The sequence below is a fragment of the Pelodiscus sinensis genome, chromosome 19 (assembly GCF_052426305.1).
Source record: "Pelodiscus sinensis isolate ZL-2025 chromosome 19, ASM5242630v1, whole genome shotgun sequence".
Classification (NCBI taxonomy): Eukaryota; Metazoa; Chordata; order Testudines; family Trionychidae; genus Pelodiscus; species Pelodiscus sinensis.
Window position 1 is genome coordinate 1587407 of NC_143070.1, and position 20499 is coordinate 1607905.

The 20499-nt window shown below is 73.7% G+C and overlaps 1 protein-coding gene across 1 annotated transcript; it reads right to left on the reverse strand.

Moving 5' to 3' along the window:
- Positions 1-590: 590 nt before the first annotated feature.
- On the reverse strand, positions 591-19073 carry SLC44A4 (solute carrier family 44 member 4). The gene is given in 23 exon segments (XM_089771633.1): positions 591-837; positions 940-1024; positions 1810-1914; positions 1916-1976; positions 4843-4916; positions 5351-5454; positions 6378-6472; positions 8693-8952; positions 9764-9866; positions 9968-10060; positions 10497-10596; positions 11024-11146; positions 11577-11689; positions 11915-11998; positions 12415-12520; positions 13292-13352; positions 14955-15086; positions 16017-16036; positions 16039-16115; positions 16540-16618; positions 16758-16831; positions 16956-17004; positions 18951-19073. Coding segments are annotated over 23 exon segments (2145 nt in total). The 5' UTR covers positions 18988-19073; the 3' UTR covers positions 591-727.
- Positions 19074-20499: the final 1426 nt, after the last annotated feature.

Below are 20499 nucleotides of genomic sequence, written 5' to 3' on the forward strand. Positions count from 1 at the left end.
GAGCAGGCCCAAGGCACAAGGTGGCCAACGGGACGTGGCCTGTGGCAGGGTCACAGAGCAGGCCCAAGGCACAAGATGGCCGACAGGATGTGGCCCGTGGCAGGGTCACAGAGCAGGCCCAAGGCACAAGATGGCCGACAGGACGTGGCCCGTGGCAGGGTCACAGAGCAGGCCTAAGGCACAAGATGGCCGACGGGACGTGGCCTGTGGCAGGGTCACAGAGCAGGCCCAAGGCACAAGATGGCCAACAGGATGTGGCTGGGTCACAGAGCAGGCCTAAGGCACAAGATGACGACTTCCCGTCGGCCCGGGGACAGGAGGTTGGCCGTGGTGGGGTCACGGAGCAGGCCCAAGGCACAAGATGGCCGACAGGACGTGGCCCGTGGCAGGGTCACAGAGCAGGCCCAAGGCACAAGATGGCCGACGGGACGTGGCCCGTGGCAGGGTCACAGAGCAGGCCCAAGGCACAAGATGGCCGACAGGACGTGGCCCGTGGCGGGGTCACAGAGCAGGCCCAAGGCACAAGATGGCCGACAGGACGTGGCCTGGGGACGGGAGGTTGGCCGTGGCGGGGGGGAGCAGGCCTAAGACACAAGATGGCCGATGGGACGTGGCTGTGGTGGAAGAGGCCCAGCTGACAAGGTGGCCGCCGGAGGGGGGGAGGGCGCATGGGGCAGCAGGGGAGGGGCCACGCCCCACTCGTGGGGGGAGCGGAAAGGGGGGGGGGCTATTTCTTGTTCTCCGCCTTCTGGTTCTTCTTGCTGAGGATGCGCATGAGGGAGGCCGGCATGAAGTAGGGCTTCTCCTGCGAGCCGTCGTTGCGCTCCAGGTCCTCCACTGCGGGGACACAGAGGGTCAGGCAGCCGGGGGGGCTGGGGGGCAGCCGGGGGGCTGGGGGGGCAGCCGGGGGGGCTGGGGGTGCAGGCGGGGGGCACTCACGGAAGCAGAGGAAGAGGGTGTCCACACACATGCTGTAGACGCTGAAGAAGCCCTGGGCGATCAGGTAGGAGCCCACCACCACCGTCTGCCGGGAGAGAGGGGGCGTCAGTGGGGGCAGCCCTGGGGAGCCCCCATCTCCAAGCTCCGCCCCCCGAGTCACCCCTCCTCCATCTCCAAGCTCCGCCCCCCGGAGTCACCCCTCCTCCATCTCCAAGCTCCGCCCCCGGGAGATGCTCCACCCCCATCTCCAAGCTCCGCCCCCCGGAGTCACCCCTCCTCCATCTCCAAGCTCCGCCCCCCGGAGTCACCCCTCCTCCATCTCCAAGCTCCGCCCCCGGGAGATGCTCCACCCCCATCTCCAAGCTCCGCCCCCCGGAGTCACCCCTCCTCCATCTCCAAGCTCCGCCCCCATCTCCAAGCTCCGCCCCCGGGAGATGCTCCACCCCCATCTCCAAGCTCCGCCCCCCGGAGTCACCCCTCCTCCATCTCCAAGCTCCGCCCCCGAGTCACCCCTCCTCCATCTCCAAGCTCCGCCCCCCCGGAGTCACCCCTCCTCCATCTCCAAGCTCCGCCCCCCGGAGTCACCCCTCCTCCATCTCCAAGCTCCGCCCCCGGGAGATGCTCCACCCCCATCTCCGCCCCCTGGAGTCACCCCTCCTCCATCTCCAAGCTCCGCCCCGGGATATGCTCCACCCCCATCTCCAAGCTCCGTCCCCGGGAGACCCCCCCACAATCTCCAAGCTCCACCCCAAAGAGACACCCCTCCATCTCCAAGGTCCGCCCCCAGGGAGACCCCCTTCTCCCCGCCCCCAGGTGACTCCTCCCCATCGCCAGGCCCCGCCCCCAGGAGGCCCCGCCCCGGCGGCGTACCAGGATGGGCAGCCAGTAGTAGTTGAGGGTGGGCGAGCGGAACCGGGGGTCGGTGATGGGGATGCGGCCGGAGAAGAAGAAGAAGCCGAGGACCCCGACCCCCCCCCACCACCAGCAGCTTCCCGAAGAGCAGCAGCAGGTCGGTCACCTTGTCCAGCACCACCACCCTGGGGGGCAGAGAGTCGGGAATCCCGCCCCGCCCCCCAACCTCCCCCTCCCCCGAGAGAACACCCAGGAGTCCCGCCCCGCCCCAGCCCCCCAGCCTCCCCCTCCCCCGAGAGAACACCCAGGAGTCCCACGCCCGCCCCCCCCCCCAACCTCCCCCTCCCCCGGGAGAACACCCAGGAGTCCCGCCCCGCCCCAGCCCCCCAACCTCCCCCTCCCCCGAGAGAACACCCAGGAGTCCCGCCCCGCCCCCCAGCCTCCCCCTCCCCCGAGAGAACACCCAGGAGTCCCCCCCCCTCCCCAGCCCCCCCCCCTGCCCCTCCCCCTGAGAGAACACCCAGGAGTCCCGCCCCGCCCCCCAGCCTCCCCCTCCCCCGAGAGAACACCCAGGAGTCCCGCCCCGCCCCGCCCCCCAGCCTCCCCCTCCCCCGAGAGAACACCCAGGAGTCCCGCCCCGCCCCGCCCCCCAGCCTCCCCCTCCCCCGAGAGAACACCCAGGAGTCCCCCCCCCCAGCCCCCCAACCTCCCCCTCCCCCGAGAGAACACCCAGGAGTCCCCCCCCTCCCCCCCCCCAGCCCCCCAACCTGCCCCTCCCCCTGAGAGAACACCCAGGAGTCCCGCCCCCTCCCCAGCCCCCCAAGCTGCTGTAGTGTAGTGAGGGGCTGTCTGCTCTGTACCCGGGGCCCCCTGCGCTGGGCTGTGTGTGTGCCGTGGGGGGGGGGCTGTCTGCTCCGTACCCGGGGCCCCCTGCGCTGGGCTGTGTGTGCCGTGGGGGGGGGCTGTCTGCTCCGTACCCGGGTCCCCCTGCGCTGGGCTGTGTGTGCGCCGTGGGGGGGGCTGTCTGCTCCGTACCCGGGTCCCCCTGCGCTGGGCTGTGTGTGTGCCGTGGGGGGGGGGCTGTCTGCTCCGTACCCGGGGCCCCCTGCGCTGGGCTGTGTGTGCCGTGGGGGGGGGCTGTCTGCTCCGTACCCGGGTCCCCCTGCGCTGGGCTGTGTGTGCCGTGGGGGGGGCTGTCTGCTCCGTACCGGGTCCCCCTGCGCTGGGCTGTGTGTGCCGTGGGGGGGGCTGTCTGCTCTGTACCCGGGCCCCCCTGCGCTGGGCTGTGTGTGTGCCGTGGGGGGGGCTGTCTGCTCCGTACCCGGGCCCCCCTGCGCTGGGCTGTGTGTGTGCCGTGGGGGGGGGCTGTCTGCTCCGTACCCGGGCCCCCCTGCGCTGGGCTGTGTGTGCCGTGGGGGGGGCTGTCTGCTCCGTACCCGGGTCCCCCTGCGCTGGGCTGTGTGTGCCGTGGGGGGGGCTGTCTGCTCCGTACCCGGGTCCCCCTGCGCTGGGCTGTGTGCGCCGTGGGGGGGGGGCTGTCTGCTCCGTACCCGGGTCCCCCTGCGCTGGGCTGTGTGTGTGCCGTGGGGGGGCTGTCTCCTCCGTACCCGGGTCCCCCTGCGCTGGGCTGTGTGTGCGCCGTGGGGGGGGGGCTGTCTGCTCCGTACCCGGGCCCCCCTGCGCTGGGCTGTGTGTGCCGTGGGGGGGGCTGTCTGCTCCGTACCCGGGTCCCCCTGCGCTGGGCTGTGTGCGCCGTGGGGGGGGCTGTCTGCTCCGTACCCGGGTCCCCCTGCGCTGGGCTGTGTGTGCGCCGTGGGGGGGGGGCTGTCTGCTCCGTACCCGGGTCCCCCTGCGCTGGGCTGTGTGTGCCGTGGGGGGGGGCTGTCTGCTCCGTACGGGGCCCCCCTGCGCTGGGCTGTGTGTGCCGTGGGGGGGGGGCTGTCTGCTCCGTACCCGGGCCCCCCTGCGCTGGGCTGTGTGTGCCGTGGGGGGGGGCTGTCTGCTCCGTACCCGGGTCCCCCTGCGCTGGGCTGTGTGTGCCGTGGGGGGGGCTGTCTGCTCCGTACCGGGTCCCCCTGCGCTGGGCTGTGTGTGCCGTGGGGGGGGGCTGTCTGCTCCGTACCCGGGCCTCCCTGCGCTGGGCTGTGTGTGTGCCGTGGGGGGGGGGCTGTCTGCTCCGTACCGGGTCCCCCTGCGCTGGGCTGTGTGTGCCGTGGGGGGGGGCTGTCTGCTCCGTACCCGGGCCCCCCTGCGCTGGGCTGTGTGTGCCGTGGGGGGGGGCTGTCTGCTCCGTACCCGGGCCCCCCTGCGCTGGGCTGTGTGTGCCGTGGGGGGGGGCTGTCTGCTCCGTACCCGGGTCCCCCTGCGCTGGGCTGTGTGTGCCGTGGGGGGGGCTGTCTGCTCCGTACCGGGTCCCCCTGCGCTGGGCTGTGTGTGCCGTGGGGGGGGGCTGTCTGCTCCGTACCCGGGCCCCCCTGCGCTGGGCTGTGTGGTCCCCACTGACTCCCCACATGCTGATGCAGCGTCAGTCCCTGGCGGGTTGGGGTGCTCGGGCGGTGACTGACCCCTACTGGCCTCGGCCTGCGAGCACGGCCCCACGGGGGGCTGCCTAGGGCACTAGACAGAGACCCAACCGGGCGGGGGGGGGCAGCGAGGGGCCTCGGGGAGTGAGTGTCGGGGGAGGGGCAGGCTGGGGGGGCGGGCTAAGGGCTGGGGTGATGGGCCCTCACCCAAGGGGTCTGAACCACCCTGGCCCCGAATGCCTCAATCGCCCCACGGCTGGGCCGTGTCCTGGAGGGGCCGTACACCCCCTGTTCCACCGGCCGGCGGAGTCTGTTCTGGCTGCTATGGGGGTGCAGGATCGGGGGACCCCGACTGTGTCGTCACTCCTGCCCCCGAGAGAACCCAGGAGTCCTGCTCCCTTCCCCTCCCCAGAGAGCCCCCTAGAGTCCTGGCTCAGCTCCCAACCCCCCCCCCCGAGGGGCAGGAACCCCAGAACCCCCCCCGGTACCTCAGAACCCCCCCCGGTACCCCAGAACCCCCCCCCGGTACCTGACGATGTTGCGCATGAGCAGCTGGAAGGCGTTCTTAGCCGAGGTGCAGAAGTTTTTCCCGTAGATGGCGATCTGGGGGGAACGACACCCCAACGGGGGGGGCCTTGTCAGGCGGTGGGTTTGGGGGAGCCGAGTGACGCCCCAGAATCCCCCGTCTCTGCCCAGCCCACTCGCCCCTCCCGTGGGTCCCCGGCAGGATGGGCCGCTGTCTCCCCCCACCACATGGGACCCCTGACTCTTCCCCCCCAGGCAGCCCAGAACCCCCCACCCCCAAAGATCGAGATCTCCCCCAACACACCCCTCCCCCCACAGGGCCCTGCCCCACACCAGCCCCCACAAAGCCCCCTCCCCCCCACAGGGTCCTGCCCCACACCAGCCCCCACAAAGCCTCCTCTCCCCCACAGGACCCTGCCCCACACCAGCCCCCAGAAAGCCCCCTCCCCCCCCAAGGGCCCTGCCCCACACCAGCCCCCAGGAAGCCTCCCCCCCACGCCAGCGCTCCCCACCATGATGTAGGCGTTCCTGTTGAGGAATTTGATGAACTTCTCCAGACACCAGAAGCAGCATTTCAGGCAGCAAAGGAGGCAGCGGGTGAAGGGGTTCTGGGCTCCTGGGGGGGGGGGGGCAAGCCAGTCAGACACCCCCAAACTCCCCCAGCCCCACACTTCCCCAGCCCCCTGGGAAACTGCCTCCTCCCACATCCCCCAAGCCCCAAAGGTATCACGGCTGGAAAGGCCAGGACAGCAGGGTCCCAGGCCGAGAGGGAGTGTGGGGGTGCCACATCAGGTTTGGGGGTGCAAGGGCATCGCTCAAGGCTACACTCTAGTGGGAGGCTGGGGTACAACATCCCTGGACCCTGCGGCATTGGCAGGGCCGTGCACAAGAATCTCGGGGTGTTGCCCTGAACCCCCCAATCTGGGGGGAACAAACGAGGACATCTCTGCAGCCCCTCATGTCTGAGGCAGTGGGGAAACGAGGGATCGCGGTGCAGCTCAGAACCCCAAAGTGTCTTGGTCCCCCAAACCGCAAGGTGGTTCGGGACGGGGGGTACAGCAAGGTACGGGGTGCACGGAAAAGCAGCGCAGCTCAATGCAGTAATGGGGGCCCGGAAACGGGGGATCCCCCTTTGGGACTGGCCCAGCTGTGAGTGAGCAAGGAGCCAAGAAGGGGTGATGGGTGCTTTGGGGCGCAGGCTTGTGGGGGGCAGCCATTTGGGGTCACCCAGAAAGGCATGCACATGGACTGGGGGTGCTTGCGGGAGAGCTCACAGTTTGGGGGACCAGGGAGAGCCCAGTTTGGGGGTACAGCTCCGCTTTGGGGGTCCCGATCCTGGACAAACCAGTCCAAAAGTGGGGGCGCTCTTGTTTTTGGAGGGGGATGGTTCCCGCGGGGAGAAGGCAGGAATCGGGGTGCAGCGGGGAGCAATGGCAGGGCTCAGATTCCGGTGCGCCCCAGATGCTGCTGGGGGAAGGGTTTGGGGGGCTCCGGCAGACGCGAGGGCAGGTTGAGGGGTGACCCCCCGAGGCTCCCCACCTTTCAGCTTGTGGTCCAGGTACTCCAGTAGGATGCGGATCAGCTGGACGATGGTGAGGATGAGGGCCCCGAAGGCCAGCGACCCCGTGTGGTACCTGCGCCGGGGGCACCCCGTTACTGAGGCCGGGGGGGAACCCAGGCGCCCCCCGCCCCCAGTCAGACGCGGCAGGGCCTGCCTTAAACTTGCCTGCCCAGGCAATGAATATGGATGGGGGAATTTACATAACACACCCCCACATTTGCATACAAGGGAACAGCCCCTGAAATCAGACAGGTTGGGGGGGGACCCAGGTGTCTAGCTCCCCTCATTTGCATAGGCAATGGAACTCATTTGCATACCCCCTCCAACTTTCAAGGATTCAACTGGGGGAGGCCCAGGGAAGGGAGGGCTCCAGGGGCCCAGTGGGGTGGGGTCTGGGACCAAGCAGGAGTGGGAAAAGGGGCCCGAGCCAGGGGGGGTCCCAGGGGCCCCAGTGGGAGGGGGAAGGGGCCCAGGCAGGGGGGGCCCGGGGCCACTCACCCCAGGAAGGTGCTGCCCAGAGCACAGACGGGGATGTCGCGGGGGGGGGGGGAGCCTGTCGTGGGCCCAGTAGTAGGAGGCCACGGCAGGGGGGTGGGGAGACAGCAGGGGGAGGGGGATGTCGTGGAGAACAGGAGGGGGGGGGTGGCAGGGGGGATGGGGGATGGCAGGGGGCCCAGCGGGGGGCCCAGCGGGGGGGTGACGGCAGGGGGGCCGCTCACCGCAGGGTGCGCAGAAGGCGCTGCCCAGGGCGCAGGCGGGGATGTCGCGGGGGACGGGGGGCGGGGGGGCCCCCAGGGGGAGCGGGGGGGGGGGACAGCAGGAAGGGGGTTCCCAATGGGGGGGACGGCGGGGGGGCCCAGCGGGGGGGGCCGGGGGGAGGGGGGCTCACCGCAGGGTGCGCAGAAGGCGCTGCCCAGGGCGCAGGCGGGGATGTCGCGGGGGACGGCGGGGGGGCCCAGCGGGGGGACAGCAGGGGGGGTCCCAATGGGGGGACGGCGGGGGGGCCGCTCACCGCAGGGTGCGCAGGAAGGCGCTGTTCAGGGCGCAGGCGGGGATGTCGTGGGGGACGGCAGGGGGGGGGGGGGACCGCCGCTCACCGCAGGGTGCGCAGGAAGGCGCTGCCCAGGGCGCAGGCGGGGATGTCGTCGTGGGGGACGGCAGGGGGGGCTCCCAACGGGGAGGACAGGGCGGGCGTCCAGGCGGGGGACGGCGGGGGGGGGGGGACGGCGGGGGGGGGGCCGCTCACCGCAGGGTGCACAGGAAGGTGCTGCCCAGGGCACAGGCGGGGATGTCGCGGGGGCCAGCGGGGGGACGGCAGGGGGGGGGGGCCCGGCGGGGGTCTCACCGCAGGGTGCGCAGGAAGGCGCCGCCCAGGGCGCAGGCGGGGATGTCGCAGGGGGGGGACGGGGGGACGGCAGGGGGGCCCAGCGGGGGGACGGCAGGGGGGCGGGGGGCCAGCGGGGGGAGGCGGCAGGGGGGGGGCCCGGCGGGGGGACGGCAGGGGGGGGGGGCCCAGCGGGGGAACGGCAGGGGGGGGGGGACCCGGGGGGCGGGGGGGGTCTCACCGCAGGGTGCGCAGGAAGGCGCCGCCCAGGGCGCAGGCGGGGATGTCGCAGGGGACGGGGGGACGGCAGGGGGGCCCAGCGGGGGGACGGCAGGGCGGGCCAGCGGGGGGACGGCAGGGGGCCCGGGGGCGGGGGGACGGCAGGGGGGCCCAGCGGGGGAGCACGGCAGGGGGGGGCCCGGCAGGGGGGTCTCACCGCAGGGTGCGCAGGAAGGCGCCGCCCAGGGCGCAGGCGGGGATGTCGCGGGGGACGGGGGGACGGCAGGGGGGCCCAGCGGGGGGACGGCAGGGGGGGACCCGGCGGGGGGACGGCAGGGGGGTCTCACCGCAGGGTGCGCAGGAAGGCGCCGCCCAGGGCGCAGGCGGGGATGTCGCGGGGGACGGGGGGACGGCAGGGGGGCCCAGCGGGGGGACGGCAGGGGGGCCCAGCGGGGGGACGGGGGGACGGGGGGACAGGGGGGGCCCGGCGGGGGTCTCACCGCAGGGTGCGCAGGAAGGCGCCGCCCAGGGCGCAGGCGGGGATGTCGCGGGGGACGGGGGGACGGCAGGGGGGGCGGGGGGCCAGCGGGGGGCCAGCGGGGGCCAGCGGGGGGTCTCACCGCAGCGTGCGCAGGAAGGCGCCGCCCAGGGCGCAGGCGGGGATGTCGCGGGGGACGGGGGGACGGCAGGGGGGCCCAGCGGGGGGACGGCAGGGGGGGACCCGGCGGGGGGACGGCAGGGGGGTCTCACCGCAGCGTGCGCAGGAAGGCGCCGCCCAGGGCGCAGGCGGGGATGTCGCGGGGCTTGTCGCGGGCCCAGTAGTAGGAGGCGAAGGCGCCGGCCAGCACGCACTGCCCCAGCGCCAGGGCGAAGTTGGCGGCCCACAGCAGGCCCAGCACGTTGTAGAGCTGCAGGTTGAAGAGGTTCCGCTGGTAGAGGCCCCGGTCGTTGTACTTGTAGAAGGTGCAGCCCACGGCCGGGCAGGGCTGGTAGCGGGAGGCGTTGAACGTCTGCGGGAAGAGGCAGCGTGAGGAGGGAGGCAGGGGCAGGAGGGAGGCAGGGGCAGGAGAGGACAGGAGGAGACCCCCAGAGAAGCCAGCAAGGGCAGGTGGGAGCAGGCGGGGGGGGGGGCGCGGGAGAGAGGAGGGGAGACCCCCCCCAGAGAAGGGAGGAGCCACCGGACAAGGGCAGGGGAGTGACCCCTCCCCCCAAACGAAGGCGCGAAGGGGGAAGCTGCCAGCGAGCGCGAGAACCGGGACCAGGGAAGAACGGGAACAGCAAGCGAGTGAACAAACAAGCCAGAGACCCTGAAATCGCCAAGCTCCGGGAGCAGGGTCTAGTGGTTAGAGCGGGGGACACAGGCAGGGAGCCAGAGGCCTGGGTTCTCTCCCGGCTGCAGGAGCAGGGTCTAGTGGTTAGAGCGGGGGACACAGGCAGGGAGCCAGAGGCCTGGGTTCTCTCCCGGCTGCAGGAGCAGGGTCTAGTGGTTAGAGCGGGGGACACAGGCAGGGAGCCAGAGGCCTGGGTTCTCTCCCGGCTGCAGGAGCAGGGTCTAGTGGTTAGAGCGGGGGACACAGGCAGGGAGCCAGAGGCCTGGGTTCTCTCCCGGCTGCAGGAGCAGGGTCTAGTGGTTAGAGCGGGGGACACAGGCAGGGAGCCAGAGGCCTGGGTTCTCTCCCGGCTGCAGGAGCAGGGTCTAGTGGTTAGAGCGGGGGACACGGGCGGGGAGCCAGAGGCCTGGGTTCTCTCCCGGCTGCAGGAGCAGGGTCTAGTGGTTAGAGCGGGGGACACGGGCGGGAGCCAGGCCCCCTGGCCACTCACCGTGGGGTCGCAGGTCTCGTTGCCCGAGATGCCGGCGCAGCTGGGGATGCTCGAGTTGCTGGTGGTGACGCGATACAGGGGCGTCCCGGAGGTGGCCAGGTAGCTGGGAGGGGGTGGTCAAGGGGAGACAACAGGAGCACTCGGGGCCTGACCCCTCCCACCCAGCCCCAGGGGCAGGCAGGGGGCCGGGCCCGCGGAGGATACAGCGCTGTCATGGCCCAGTAAGCCACGCAGATGAGCAGCAGCAGGAAAGTCACCAGCGGGTAGAAGAGGGTGGACATCATGTAGCCGATGGCTCTAGAAACGGAGACAAAAGGGGGGGACCCCGGGTAAGTCCCTGTTTTGGGGTCCCACCCCTGGGCTGCTCTCTTCCCGGCCTAGCCCCGCCCCACTCTCCAGACAGGTCTACACCGTGCATGGTCGCCGCACAGCTGGTGACCACATCTGGGGGCCCATCTCACCTGGCGTCCAGGCTACTGTAGATCAGGCCCAGCTCCCTGGCCTCCTCTGCTCCCCCATACTCAGACCCATGGGGCCCCCCTGCTTTTCACCCGGCCCCCCACCCAAATCCTGTGTCGGGTGGTTCCACAGGTTAACACATCATCGACCTCACCCTCTTTCCGGCCTCCTTGTTAAAGAGGAAGGGGCCAGGCTTCTGGATTATCCCTGAGTGGGTCAGACCCCCAGTGGGCTCCCATGCCCCCCCCTTGTGTGCGGGGCAGGGGGGACTCACCGGCTGGACTCCTTGATGAGGGCGATGGCGATGAGGATGCGTTTGCGGAGGAAGATGAGGACGAGAAGCAGCACGCCTTCCACCACCGCCAGGATGATCACTGCGGGGGGGGGGAGAATTATTGGGGTGCACACAGGGTGGGGGGGCTGCTGGGAGAGAAGCAGGCACCCCCAATTTGAGGGGAGAGATTTGGGGCACCCCACCTTTGTGGGAGTCCATTGAGATCACTGACACCCCAAAGCAGGGTGCACCCCCAAATCCCCCAGTGGAATTGTGGGGCCCAGGGCTGGGGCATCTGTCCAGCACCCCCATTGCCACAGGGGGCCCCAGGCTCAGACCCCCCCGCAGTCTGGGGTCCAGAAAGCCCCCCAAGTTACAAAAGACTCCCATGTTTTGGGGGCGTCTGCAGGAACCAGGAGGCCCCCACAGCTTCAGGGGGCTGTTCCCAGGCCTGGCGCCCGTCCCTGGGGGGCAGGAATTGCCCCCCCGAGCAGGCAGGATCCCGGTGGGGGGCGGGGGGGACTCACAGGCAGCCAGCCAGGTCTCCTGCACGTTGGAGTAGACGCTGAAGTTGGTGGTGAAGCCGACGTTGCTGATGGAGGCGCCGGCCGCACGCAGGGCGCTGTATTCCCGCCAGCAGTGGTAGATCCCTGGGGGGAAGGGGGTCACGGGCTGCCCCGCACCTCCCGCCTGCCCCCCAGCCAGCCCCCCAGCCCTCTGCCTAACCCCCAACCTTTCCAGCCCTCCATCTGCCCCCCAGCCCCAGAGCCTGCCCCCCAACCCTTCTCCCTCCAGCCTGGCCCCCAGCCCCCCGCCTAACCCCCAACCCTCCCAGCCCCCCATCTGCCCCCCAGCCTGCCCCCAGCCCCCAGAGCCTGCGCCCCAGCCCTGTTCCCTCCAGCCAGCCCCCCAGCCTGTCCCCCCAGCACAGTCTCATGGAAACCCCACCCCCAACCACCACAAAAACCCCACCTAGCCCCACCTCCAGACAGCCCCTCCCCTCTCCTAACCCCTCCCCCATCTCCACCCCTCTGGCTCCTCCCCCTCTCCTAGCTCCACCCCTCACGAAGCCCCACCTACCGTAGGCACCGACGGCCAGCACCCCGAGGATCAGCACCCAGACCAGCACCCCGGCCACCAGCCGCAGCAGCAGGAGGAACAGCAGGCTCAGCACCATGGCAATCAGCAGCCCGCTGGGGGGGGGGCAGGGGTGAGAACCTGGGTCTCCCCCCGGCTGCCAGGTCCCCCCCCAGCCGACCGGATCCCTGGGTCTCCCCCCGGCTGCTAGGTCCCCCCAGCCGACCGGGTCCCTGGGTCCCCCCCAGCTGCTAGGTCCCCCCCCAGCCGACCGGGTCCCTGGGTCCGGAGACCCTGAGGGTCCCTGCCCCCCCCCCACCCCCCCGGCCTGTGTCACTCACATGAGGATCCAGTACCAGGTGCTGGCAAAATCCTCAAAGATCTTCACACCGATGTCCTTGGCGTCCAGAGACTTCACGATCTGCCTGTGGGGGGAGAGGGCAGGGGCTGCGGGTGGGAGTGGGGGGCACCAGGAGGGCTGGGGGGTGGGAGTGAGGAGCACCAGCAGGGCTGCGGGACAGGGCTGGGGGGCGGGCGTGGGGGGCACTGGCAGGGCCGGAGAGCCGGTTTGGGGGCAAGGCTGGGGGGGCAGGAGTGAGGGGCACTGGCAGGGCCGGGGGGCAGGTTTGGGGGCAGGACTGGGGGGCAGGAGTGAGGGGCACTAGCAGGGCCGGGGGGCACCGGCAGGGCTCGGGGGCAGGGCCGGGGGGCACCGGCAGGGCTCGGGGGCAGGGCCGGGGGGCAGGGCCGGGGGGCACCGGCAGGGCCGGGGGGCAGGGCTGGGGGGCACCGGCAGGGCTCGGGGGCAGGGCCGGGGGGCAGGGCCGGGGGTCGCACTCACTGGGCTCCGGTCGAGATGAGCTGCCGGGTCTCGTTGGGCGTCCGGTCGGGGATGCTGAAATTGGGCGCCACGTCCGCATCGAACTTGGGGAAGCAGCGATTGAAGGCTGCAGAGGGGGGAGGGGTCATACTGGGGTGCAGCCGAGTCCTGGGGGGGCTCCAGGGCACCCGCAGCCCCCCCCACCCTGAGTCCTGCGCTGTGAGCATGGGGGGGGGAACCTGGCGAACCCGGACACGGCCGCAGCCGGTGGCAGGAGCTGCCTGGGAGACCCCGGGGAGACGCGCTGGGCAGAGCTGGAAGAGCTGGGGCGCCCCCCCCCGGCAGCGCTGCGGGGCCGACACAGGGCGCCCCCCCCCCGGCAGCGCTGCGGGGCCGACACAGGGCGCCCCCCCCCGGCAGCGCTGCGGGGCCGACACAGGGCGCCCCCCCCCCGGCAGCGCTGCGGGGCCGACACAGGGCGCCCCCCCCCCCCCGGCAGCGCCGCGGGGCCGCGGAGGGAGCCCGGAGAAGGGCGCCAGGAAGGACGGAGCCGGCGGGGCGCCGGGGGAACCGGGCCGGTTGGTCGGAAGGGAGCAGCCCGAGGGGGTTCCAGGTTCCTCAAAGGGCGTCACACGGGGGGACTGTCCCTTGGCCTCCGACGGGCGAAGCAGCCAGGGCAGCTGGGGTTGGGCACCAGGACCCGCCTGCCCGGGGCCGGGAGCGACGGGCTGCGGGGTCCCCGTCCCGGGCTAGCGAGGAGCCGGTGGGACAGACAGCGAGGGAGCAGCCCCCGTCGTGCCAGCTCACGGCCCCCCCTCCCCGCGGCTCCCGTCGTGCCGGCTCACACCCCCCCCCGCAGCCCCCCGAGCCGGGCCGGGACCCAGGCGCACCGTCTTACTTGCCGTGGAGGCGACGGTGAAGGACGGGCACAGCTCCCGGGCCAGGATCTCCGGCACCGTCTGAGGGGCACATGGAGCCGTGGTTAGACCAAGGGCCGGGGCAAATCCGGCCACCAGAGGGGCACAGAGGGCAGGGGCTGTGGGGCAGGAGAGAGGGGTATTGGCAGGCTGGGGAGGCAGAGCTGGTTGAAGGGGCAAGGAGGTTGGGAGCGAGGGGCACCGGAGGGCAGGGCCTGGGGGTCAGGAGTGAGGGGCACCAGCAGGGCTGGGGGCAGGGGCTTTGGGGCAGGAGTGAGGGGCACTGGAGGCCTGGGCGGGGACAGGGCTGGGCTGGCAGGGACTGAGAGGCAGGAGCGAGGGGCACCAGGCAGTGGCGGGGGGGGGGGGGGGGGACAGAGCTGAACTTGCAGGGGCTACAGGGCGGGAAGGAGAGGTACCGGCAGGGCTGGGGGGCAGAGCTGGGGGCAGGGAGGGGCCGGGGCGGGGGGGCAGGGGCCGGGGGGGGGGGGACTCACCAGGCTGGTGGTGGAGAGGTTGAGGCCGGGCAGGGGGGGGGCAGGGGCCAGGGGCGGGGGGCAGGGGCAGGGGGCCAGGGGGGACTCACCAGGCTGGTGGTGGAGAGGTTGAGGCCGGGCAGGGGCGGGGGGGCAGGGGCGGGGGGGGGGGGGACTCACCAGGCTGGTGGTGGAGAGGTTGAGGCCGGGCAGGGGCCAGGGGCACAGGGGGGCGGGGGGGGCAGGGCCAGGGGGGCAGGGGCCAGGGCGGGGGGACTCACCAGGCTGGTGGTGGAGAGGTTGAGGCCGGGCAGGGGCGGGGGGGCAGGGGCAGGGGCCGGGGGGCAGGGGGGACTCACCAGGCTGGTGGTGGAGAGGTTGAGGCCGGGCAGGGGGGCAGGGGGGGGCCGGGGGGGGGGGACTCACCAGGCTGGTGGTGGAGAGGTTGAGGCCGGGCAGGGGCCAGGGGGCGGGGGGCAGGGGGGGGGGGACTCACCAGGCTGGTGGTGGAGAGGTTGAGGCCGGGCAGGGGCGGGGGGCAGGGGGCAGGGGGGCAGGGGCCGGGGGGGGGGGGCAGGGGCCGGGGGGGACTCACCAGGCTGGTGGTGGGGAGGGGGGCAGGGGGCAGGGGGCAGGGGGGGGGGCTCACCAGGCTGGTGGTGGAGAGGTTGAGGCCGGGCAGGGGCGGGGGGCAGGGGGGCCGGGGGGCAGGGGCCGGGGGGCTCACCAGGCTGGTGGTGGAGAGGTTGAGGCCGGGCAGGGGGGCCGGGGGGGGCTGGTGGTGGAGAGGTTGAGGCCGGGCAGGGGGGGGGGCAGGGGGGCAGGGGCAGGGGGCAGGGGGCCGGGGGGCAGGGGGCCGGGGGGCTCACCAGGCTGGTGGTGGAGAGGTTGAGGCCGGGCAGGGGGCAGGGGCCAGGGGGCAGGGGGCCGGGGGGACTCACCAGGCTGGTGGTGGAGAGGTTGAGGCCGGGCAGGGGGGCAGGGGCCAGGGGGGCAGGGGGCGGGGGGCAGGGGGGGCTCACCAGGCTGGTGGTGGAGAGGTTGAGGCCGGGCAGGGGCCAGGGGGGCAGGGGGGCAGGGGGCTCACCAGGCTGGTGGTGGAGAGGTTGAGGCCGGGCAGGGGGGCAGGGGCCAGGGGGCAGGGGGCCGGGGGGGCAGGGGGGCTCACCAGGCTGGTGGTGGAGAGGTTGACGCCGGGCACGCACCACGTCTGGTTCAGCACTCGGGCGGGCGGCTGGCCGGGCAGGTAGGCCGTGGGGGGCGCCACCCAGAAGGCGTCGGGGCAGGCGGCGACGCAGACCTGGGGCAGAGGCAGGCCGGGGCAGCGTTACCCGGGGGGCGCAGGCGGCGAGGGGGTCGGGGGGCACCGGGCGCCCCTGCTCCGCGCGCGCGAGGGGGGTCACGCCGGCACTGGAGCCCCGGACGGGCGTGGGGCAGGGCCAGGCCCTCGGGGCACACGGCTGCACCACCCCCCCGAGAGGCACCAAGCCCCTTTGCCGCTCAGCAAGCCGGGGCCACCCCCTGGCTCTCGGGGTCCCCGCGGAGCTACGGGCCACGGCTCACGCCGCCTCGCCGGCCCCGGCAGGACACACCCCACGGGTCTGCGCGCCCAGCCCCCGCTCTACCCACTAGTCCCCACTGCACTAGTCCCCACTAGGCTCTTCTCCCAGCCCCCACACCGTGCCAGGGCCAGGCCGTACCTGGGCGGTGGGGGGGCTTAGGACGGGGGGGGGAGGGGCCGTACCTGGGCGGTCGGGGGGCGTGCCTGGGGTGGGGGGGGAGGGGCTGTACCTGGGCGGTGGGGGGGGCCGTACCTGAGGCGGGGAGAGGGGCCGTACCTGGGCGGGGGGGGGGGGCGTGAGCTGGGCGGGGGGGGGGGCTGTACCTGGGTGGTGGGGGGAGGGGCATGCCTGGGGCAGGGGCTGTGCCTGGGTGGTGGGGGGGCGTACCTGGGCGGTGGGGGGGGGGCTGTACCTGGGCGGTGGGGGGGGGGCCGTACCTGGGCGGTGGGGGAGGGGCTGTACCTGGGGCAGGGGCTGTACCTGGGCGGTGGGGGAGGGGCGTACCTGGGGCAGGGGGAGGGGCCGTACCTGGGCGGTGGGGGAGGGGCCGTACCTGGGCGGTGGGGGGGCGTACCCGGGCGGTGGGGGGAGGGGCCGTACCTGGGCGGCGGGGGGGCGTACCTGGGCCGGTGGGGGGAGGGGCCGTACCTGGGCGGCGGGGGGCGTACCTGGGTGGTGGGGCACTGCAGCCGTTCATGGCAGTGGCCAGCAGGTTGAGGGAGGTGACGCACTGCAGCAGGTTGAAGTAGAGCACGAAGGGTTTGCCCCTGGGGAAAAAGGGGGGGCCGGGGGGTGAGGCAAAGACCCAGGACAAGGCGGGGGGGACACCCACTGCAGTGACACCAAACCCGGGCACGGGACGGGAGGGGGCTGGGACAGCGAGAGACGACGAAGTGAAGGGGGAGCCCTGGGGTGCCCCGGCCTATGGGGGCCCGGCCGAGGGGAGGGGGCTGGGGGCAGGGCCCAGGGGGCAGGGGCTGGGGGGCAGGCCGGGTGCCCCTGGGGGGGGCAGGGCCCAGGGGAGCAGGGGCTGCAAGGGGGGAAGGGGCTGGGGGGCAGGCCGGGTGCCCCTGGGGGGCAGGGCCCAGGGGAGCAGGGGCTGCAGGGGGGAGCTGGGGGGCAGGCCGGGTGCCCCTGGGGGCAGTGGCTGCAGGCCGGGGGCCGGGTGGGCCTGTGGGGGGGGATACTCACGTGTTGCCCCCGATGCCGCAGTAGGCGCCGGTGGAGTTGCGGGGGTACACGACCTGCCGGGGGTCCCCATACAGCCAGGCTGGGGGAGGGGCAGACGGGAGCACTGAGTCAGCACCTGCCCATCCCCCCCACGCCACCCTCCCAGCCCTGCCCCCCAGCCGCCCGGGGAGAGCCCCGTGACCCGGCCCCACAGGGCAGCCCCCTCGGGGGTCACTTACCCAGGATCCCCACCACCATGTACCCGGCGAGGAAGGCCATGAAGAGGAGGCAGCAGAGGATGTCGGTGCAGCTCCTGGGGGAGAGGGAGGGTGAGGGGGGACGAACCCAGCCAGAGGGTGCTGGGGGTGGGGGGAGGAGCCAGGAGCCCCCAAGAGGGGGAGGGGAGAGGCGGGTGTCCTCCCCCCCGGGTCACTCACCTGTCCCGGATGGGGCCCCGGAAGGAGGGGTCATGTTTACACTGCTCCCCTGTGGACAGAGAGAGGGGGTCAGAGCGGGGGAGGGGGGGCAGAACGCCTGGGTTCTCGCCGGCTCTGGGAGGGGAGTAGGGCCTGGTGGTTAGAGCAGGGGGAGCCAGGGCCCTGGGGGGCAGTGGTTGGGGGGAGATCGGACCCAGGTGTCCTGACCCTCTTGCTGGGCTCTCCCGGATGCTGGGTGCAAGGGACGGGGGGGGGGGGGGGTTCAAGGCCAAGGCTGTGGGGAGGAGGGGGGAGGATTTCAAGGCCGAGGTTGATAAGAGCTGATTAAGGGCAATTAACGGAGATAAGGCCGGGGAGGGGCAGGGCGGGACCGGGGCAGCGCCCCGACTGGCCCAACCCCACCGCTTCCCGCTCCCCCCCCCCCCGCATGAACCCCCCTCTGCTTCCTACTGCCCCACCCGAACCCCCAAAGACAAGCCCCACCGGGGGCAGCTGACAGCCCCCCAACTGACACCTGCTGCCAGCCCTGCTGGTGCCCCTCACCCCCACCCCACAGCCCCTGCCCCCCGAGTGCCCCGCTCTCCCACCCTGAGCCCCTCCCACCCCCCAGCCCTGCCTGTGCCCCTCACCCTCACCCCGCAGCCCCTGCCCCCGAGTGCCCCTCTCTCCCACCCCATAGGCCCTGCCCCCCAGCCCTGCCAGTGCCCCTCACCCCCACCCCGCAGCCCCTGCCCCCCTGAGTGCCCCGCTCTCCCACCCCATAGGCCCTGCCCCCCCCCACCTGCCTGCCCCTCACCCCCACCCTGCAGCCCCTGCCCCCCTGAGTGCCCCGCTCTCCCACCCCATAGGCCCTGCCCCCCAGCCCTGCCTGTGCCCCTCCCCCCAGCCCCTGCTCCCCATCTCTGCCGGTGCCCCTCATCCACAACCCCCAGCGCTGACAGTGCCCCTCACTCCTGCCCCCCCAGCCTTGCCTGTACCCCTCACTCCTGCCCCCAGTCCCTCACCCCTCCAGCCTGCCCCTCGACCTCTTCCAGTGCTCCTCACTCCTGCTGGTGCTCCTCACTCCTGACCCACAGCCCCTAACCCCTCCAGCCTGCCCCCCACTCCCACCCCACAGCCCCTGCCCCCCAACCCGGCCTGTGCCCCTCACTCCCGCCCCACACAAACTGCCGGACACTAAGTCAGGTACCAAGTCAGGAACCGGGGGTGTTAAATCTGGGCTGGGGGGTTGGGGTGGCACACGGGGGGGGGGCAGGGTGGGGGGGTTGGGGTGGCACACGGGGGGGGGGGGGCGGGGGGGGTTGGGGTGGCACATGGGGGTTGGGGTGGCACACGGGGGGGCAGGAGGGGGGTTGGGGTGGCACATGGGGGGGCAGTGCGGGGGGGTTGGGGTGGCTGGGGGGGGGGGGGGCAGGGCGGGGCTGCCCCCTTCCAGCTCCCGGCCGGCGCGTCCCATTTCCTTGTTGCTTTGTCACCAAACAAACCGCCCCCCCCGGCGGCGCGCCCGGTGCCCCGCTGGGGCCGGGGGGGGGGGCAGGTGTGAAGGGGGGCGGGGCACGTGGGAGGGGGGGGGGACAGGGTGATTCCCCCAGCAGCAGGACGGTCGCTGGGAAAAAGGAGCAGCCCCCCCCCCCTCCCAGCCTCGTCTGCCCCCTCCTGCCCCCCCTCATTAAACCAGCGCCCAGCCCCGCGGGGGGGGGACATCCCAGTGAGGGTCTCACCCCTCTGTGCTGGGAACGGGGGGGGGGGCGCTGTCCCCGGGGGTCGGGACGGGCTGGGAGGGGCCTCGGGCGCCCCCTTTCCCTTTGAAGCCAAGAGGGGGCGGGCGGGGCAAAGTGGGGGGGTCCCACGGCCGCCCGCCCGGGGCCAGCGGTCCGGTCCCGCCCCCAGCTCTGGCGCCCAATAGCCCCCCGGCACGGCTGGGACCCCCAGTTTGGGGGAGCAGCTGCCCCCCCCCCCGAAGAACCCTCCGCTGTGTCGGGGTCCCCCGCTCACCGTAGGACGCCGCGTCCGGCTCCTCCTTGCGCCCCATGGCGGGGCTGGAAATGGCTCGGGGCGGGGGGGAGCCGGTCAGTTACCTGCCCCCCCCGTTTCCTGGTGTGACGTCACACACACCTGTTCTAGCCCCGCCCCTTGGATACACCTGCCCACAAGCCCCGCCCCCTCGCTCACCTGCCCAGGTGCAGCCTTAGGCTCCCAGCGCCGCACAAGCCGACACACCCGCACGCGCCGGCGCCACCCCCGCGGGCACAGACACCCCCCCCCCCCCGGCCGGAGAGCCACAACCCGGCCCGCCCCGGCCCCCCCCGGGCACAGACACCCCCTCCGGCCGGAGAGGCCACAACCCGGCCCGCCCCAGCCCCCCCCCCCAGGCACAGACACCCCCCCCCGGCCGGAGACCACAACCCGGCCCCCCCGGCACAGACACCCCCCCCCCCGGCCAGAGAGCCACAACCCGGCCCGCCCGGCCCCCCCCAGGCACAGACACCCCCACCAGAGAGCCACAACCCGGCCCCCCCAGCACAGACACCCCCCCGGCCAGAGAGCCACAACCCGGCCCGCCCCGGCCCCCCCCGGCACAGGCCCCCCCTCCGGCCGGAGAGCCACAACCCGGCCCGCCCCAGCCCCCCCCCCCAGGCACAGACACCCCCCCCCGGCCAGAGAGCCACAACCCGGCCCGCCCCGGCCCCCAGGCACAGACACCCCCCCCCCCGGCCAGAGAGCCACAACCCGGCCCGCCCCGGCCCCCCCCAGGCACAGACACCCCCCCCCGGCCGGAGAGCCACAACCCGGCCCCCCCGGCCCCCCCAGGCACCCCCCCCCCCAGGCCCGGCCCGCCCCGGCCCCCCCCAGGCACAGACACCCCCCCCCCGGCCAGAGAGCCACAACCCGGCCCGCCCCGGCCCCCCCCAGGCACAGACACCCCCCCCCGGCCAGAAGCCACAACCCGGCCCCGCCCCGCCCCCCCCAGGCACAGACACCCCCCCCCCCGGCCAGAGAGCCACAACCCGGCCCGCCCCGGCCCCCCCCCCAGGCACAGACACCCCCCCCCCCGGCCAGAGAGCCACAACCCGGCCCGCCCCGGCCCCCCCCAGGCACAGACACCCCCCCCCCCGGCCAGAGAGCCACAACCCGGCCCGCCCCGGCCCCCCCCCAGGCACAGACACCCCCTCCCGGCCAGAGAGCCACAACCCGGCCCGCCCCGGCCCCCCCCAGGCACAGACACCCCCCCCCCGGCCAGAGAGCCACAACCCGGCCCGCCCCGGCCCCCCCCAGGCACAGACACCCCCCCCCCCGGCCGGAGAGCCACAACCCGGCCCGCCCCGGCCCCCCCCCAGGCACAGACACCCCCCCCCCCGGCCGGAGAGCCACAACCCGGCCCGCCCCGGCCCCCCCCAGGCACAGACACCCCCTCCCCGGCCGGAGAGCCACAACCCGGCCCGCCCCGGCCCCCCCCAGGCACAGACACCCCCCCCGGCCGGAGAGCCACAACCCGGCCCGCCCCGGCCCCCCCCCCAGGCACAGACACCCCCCCCCCCCGGCC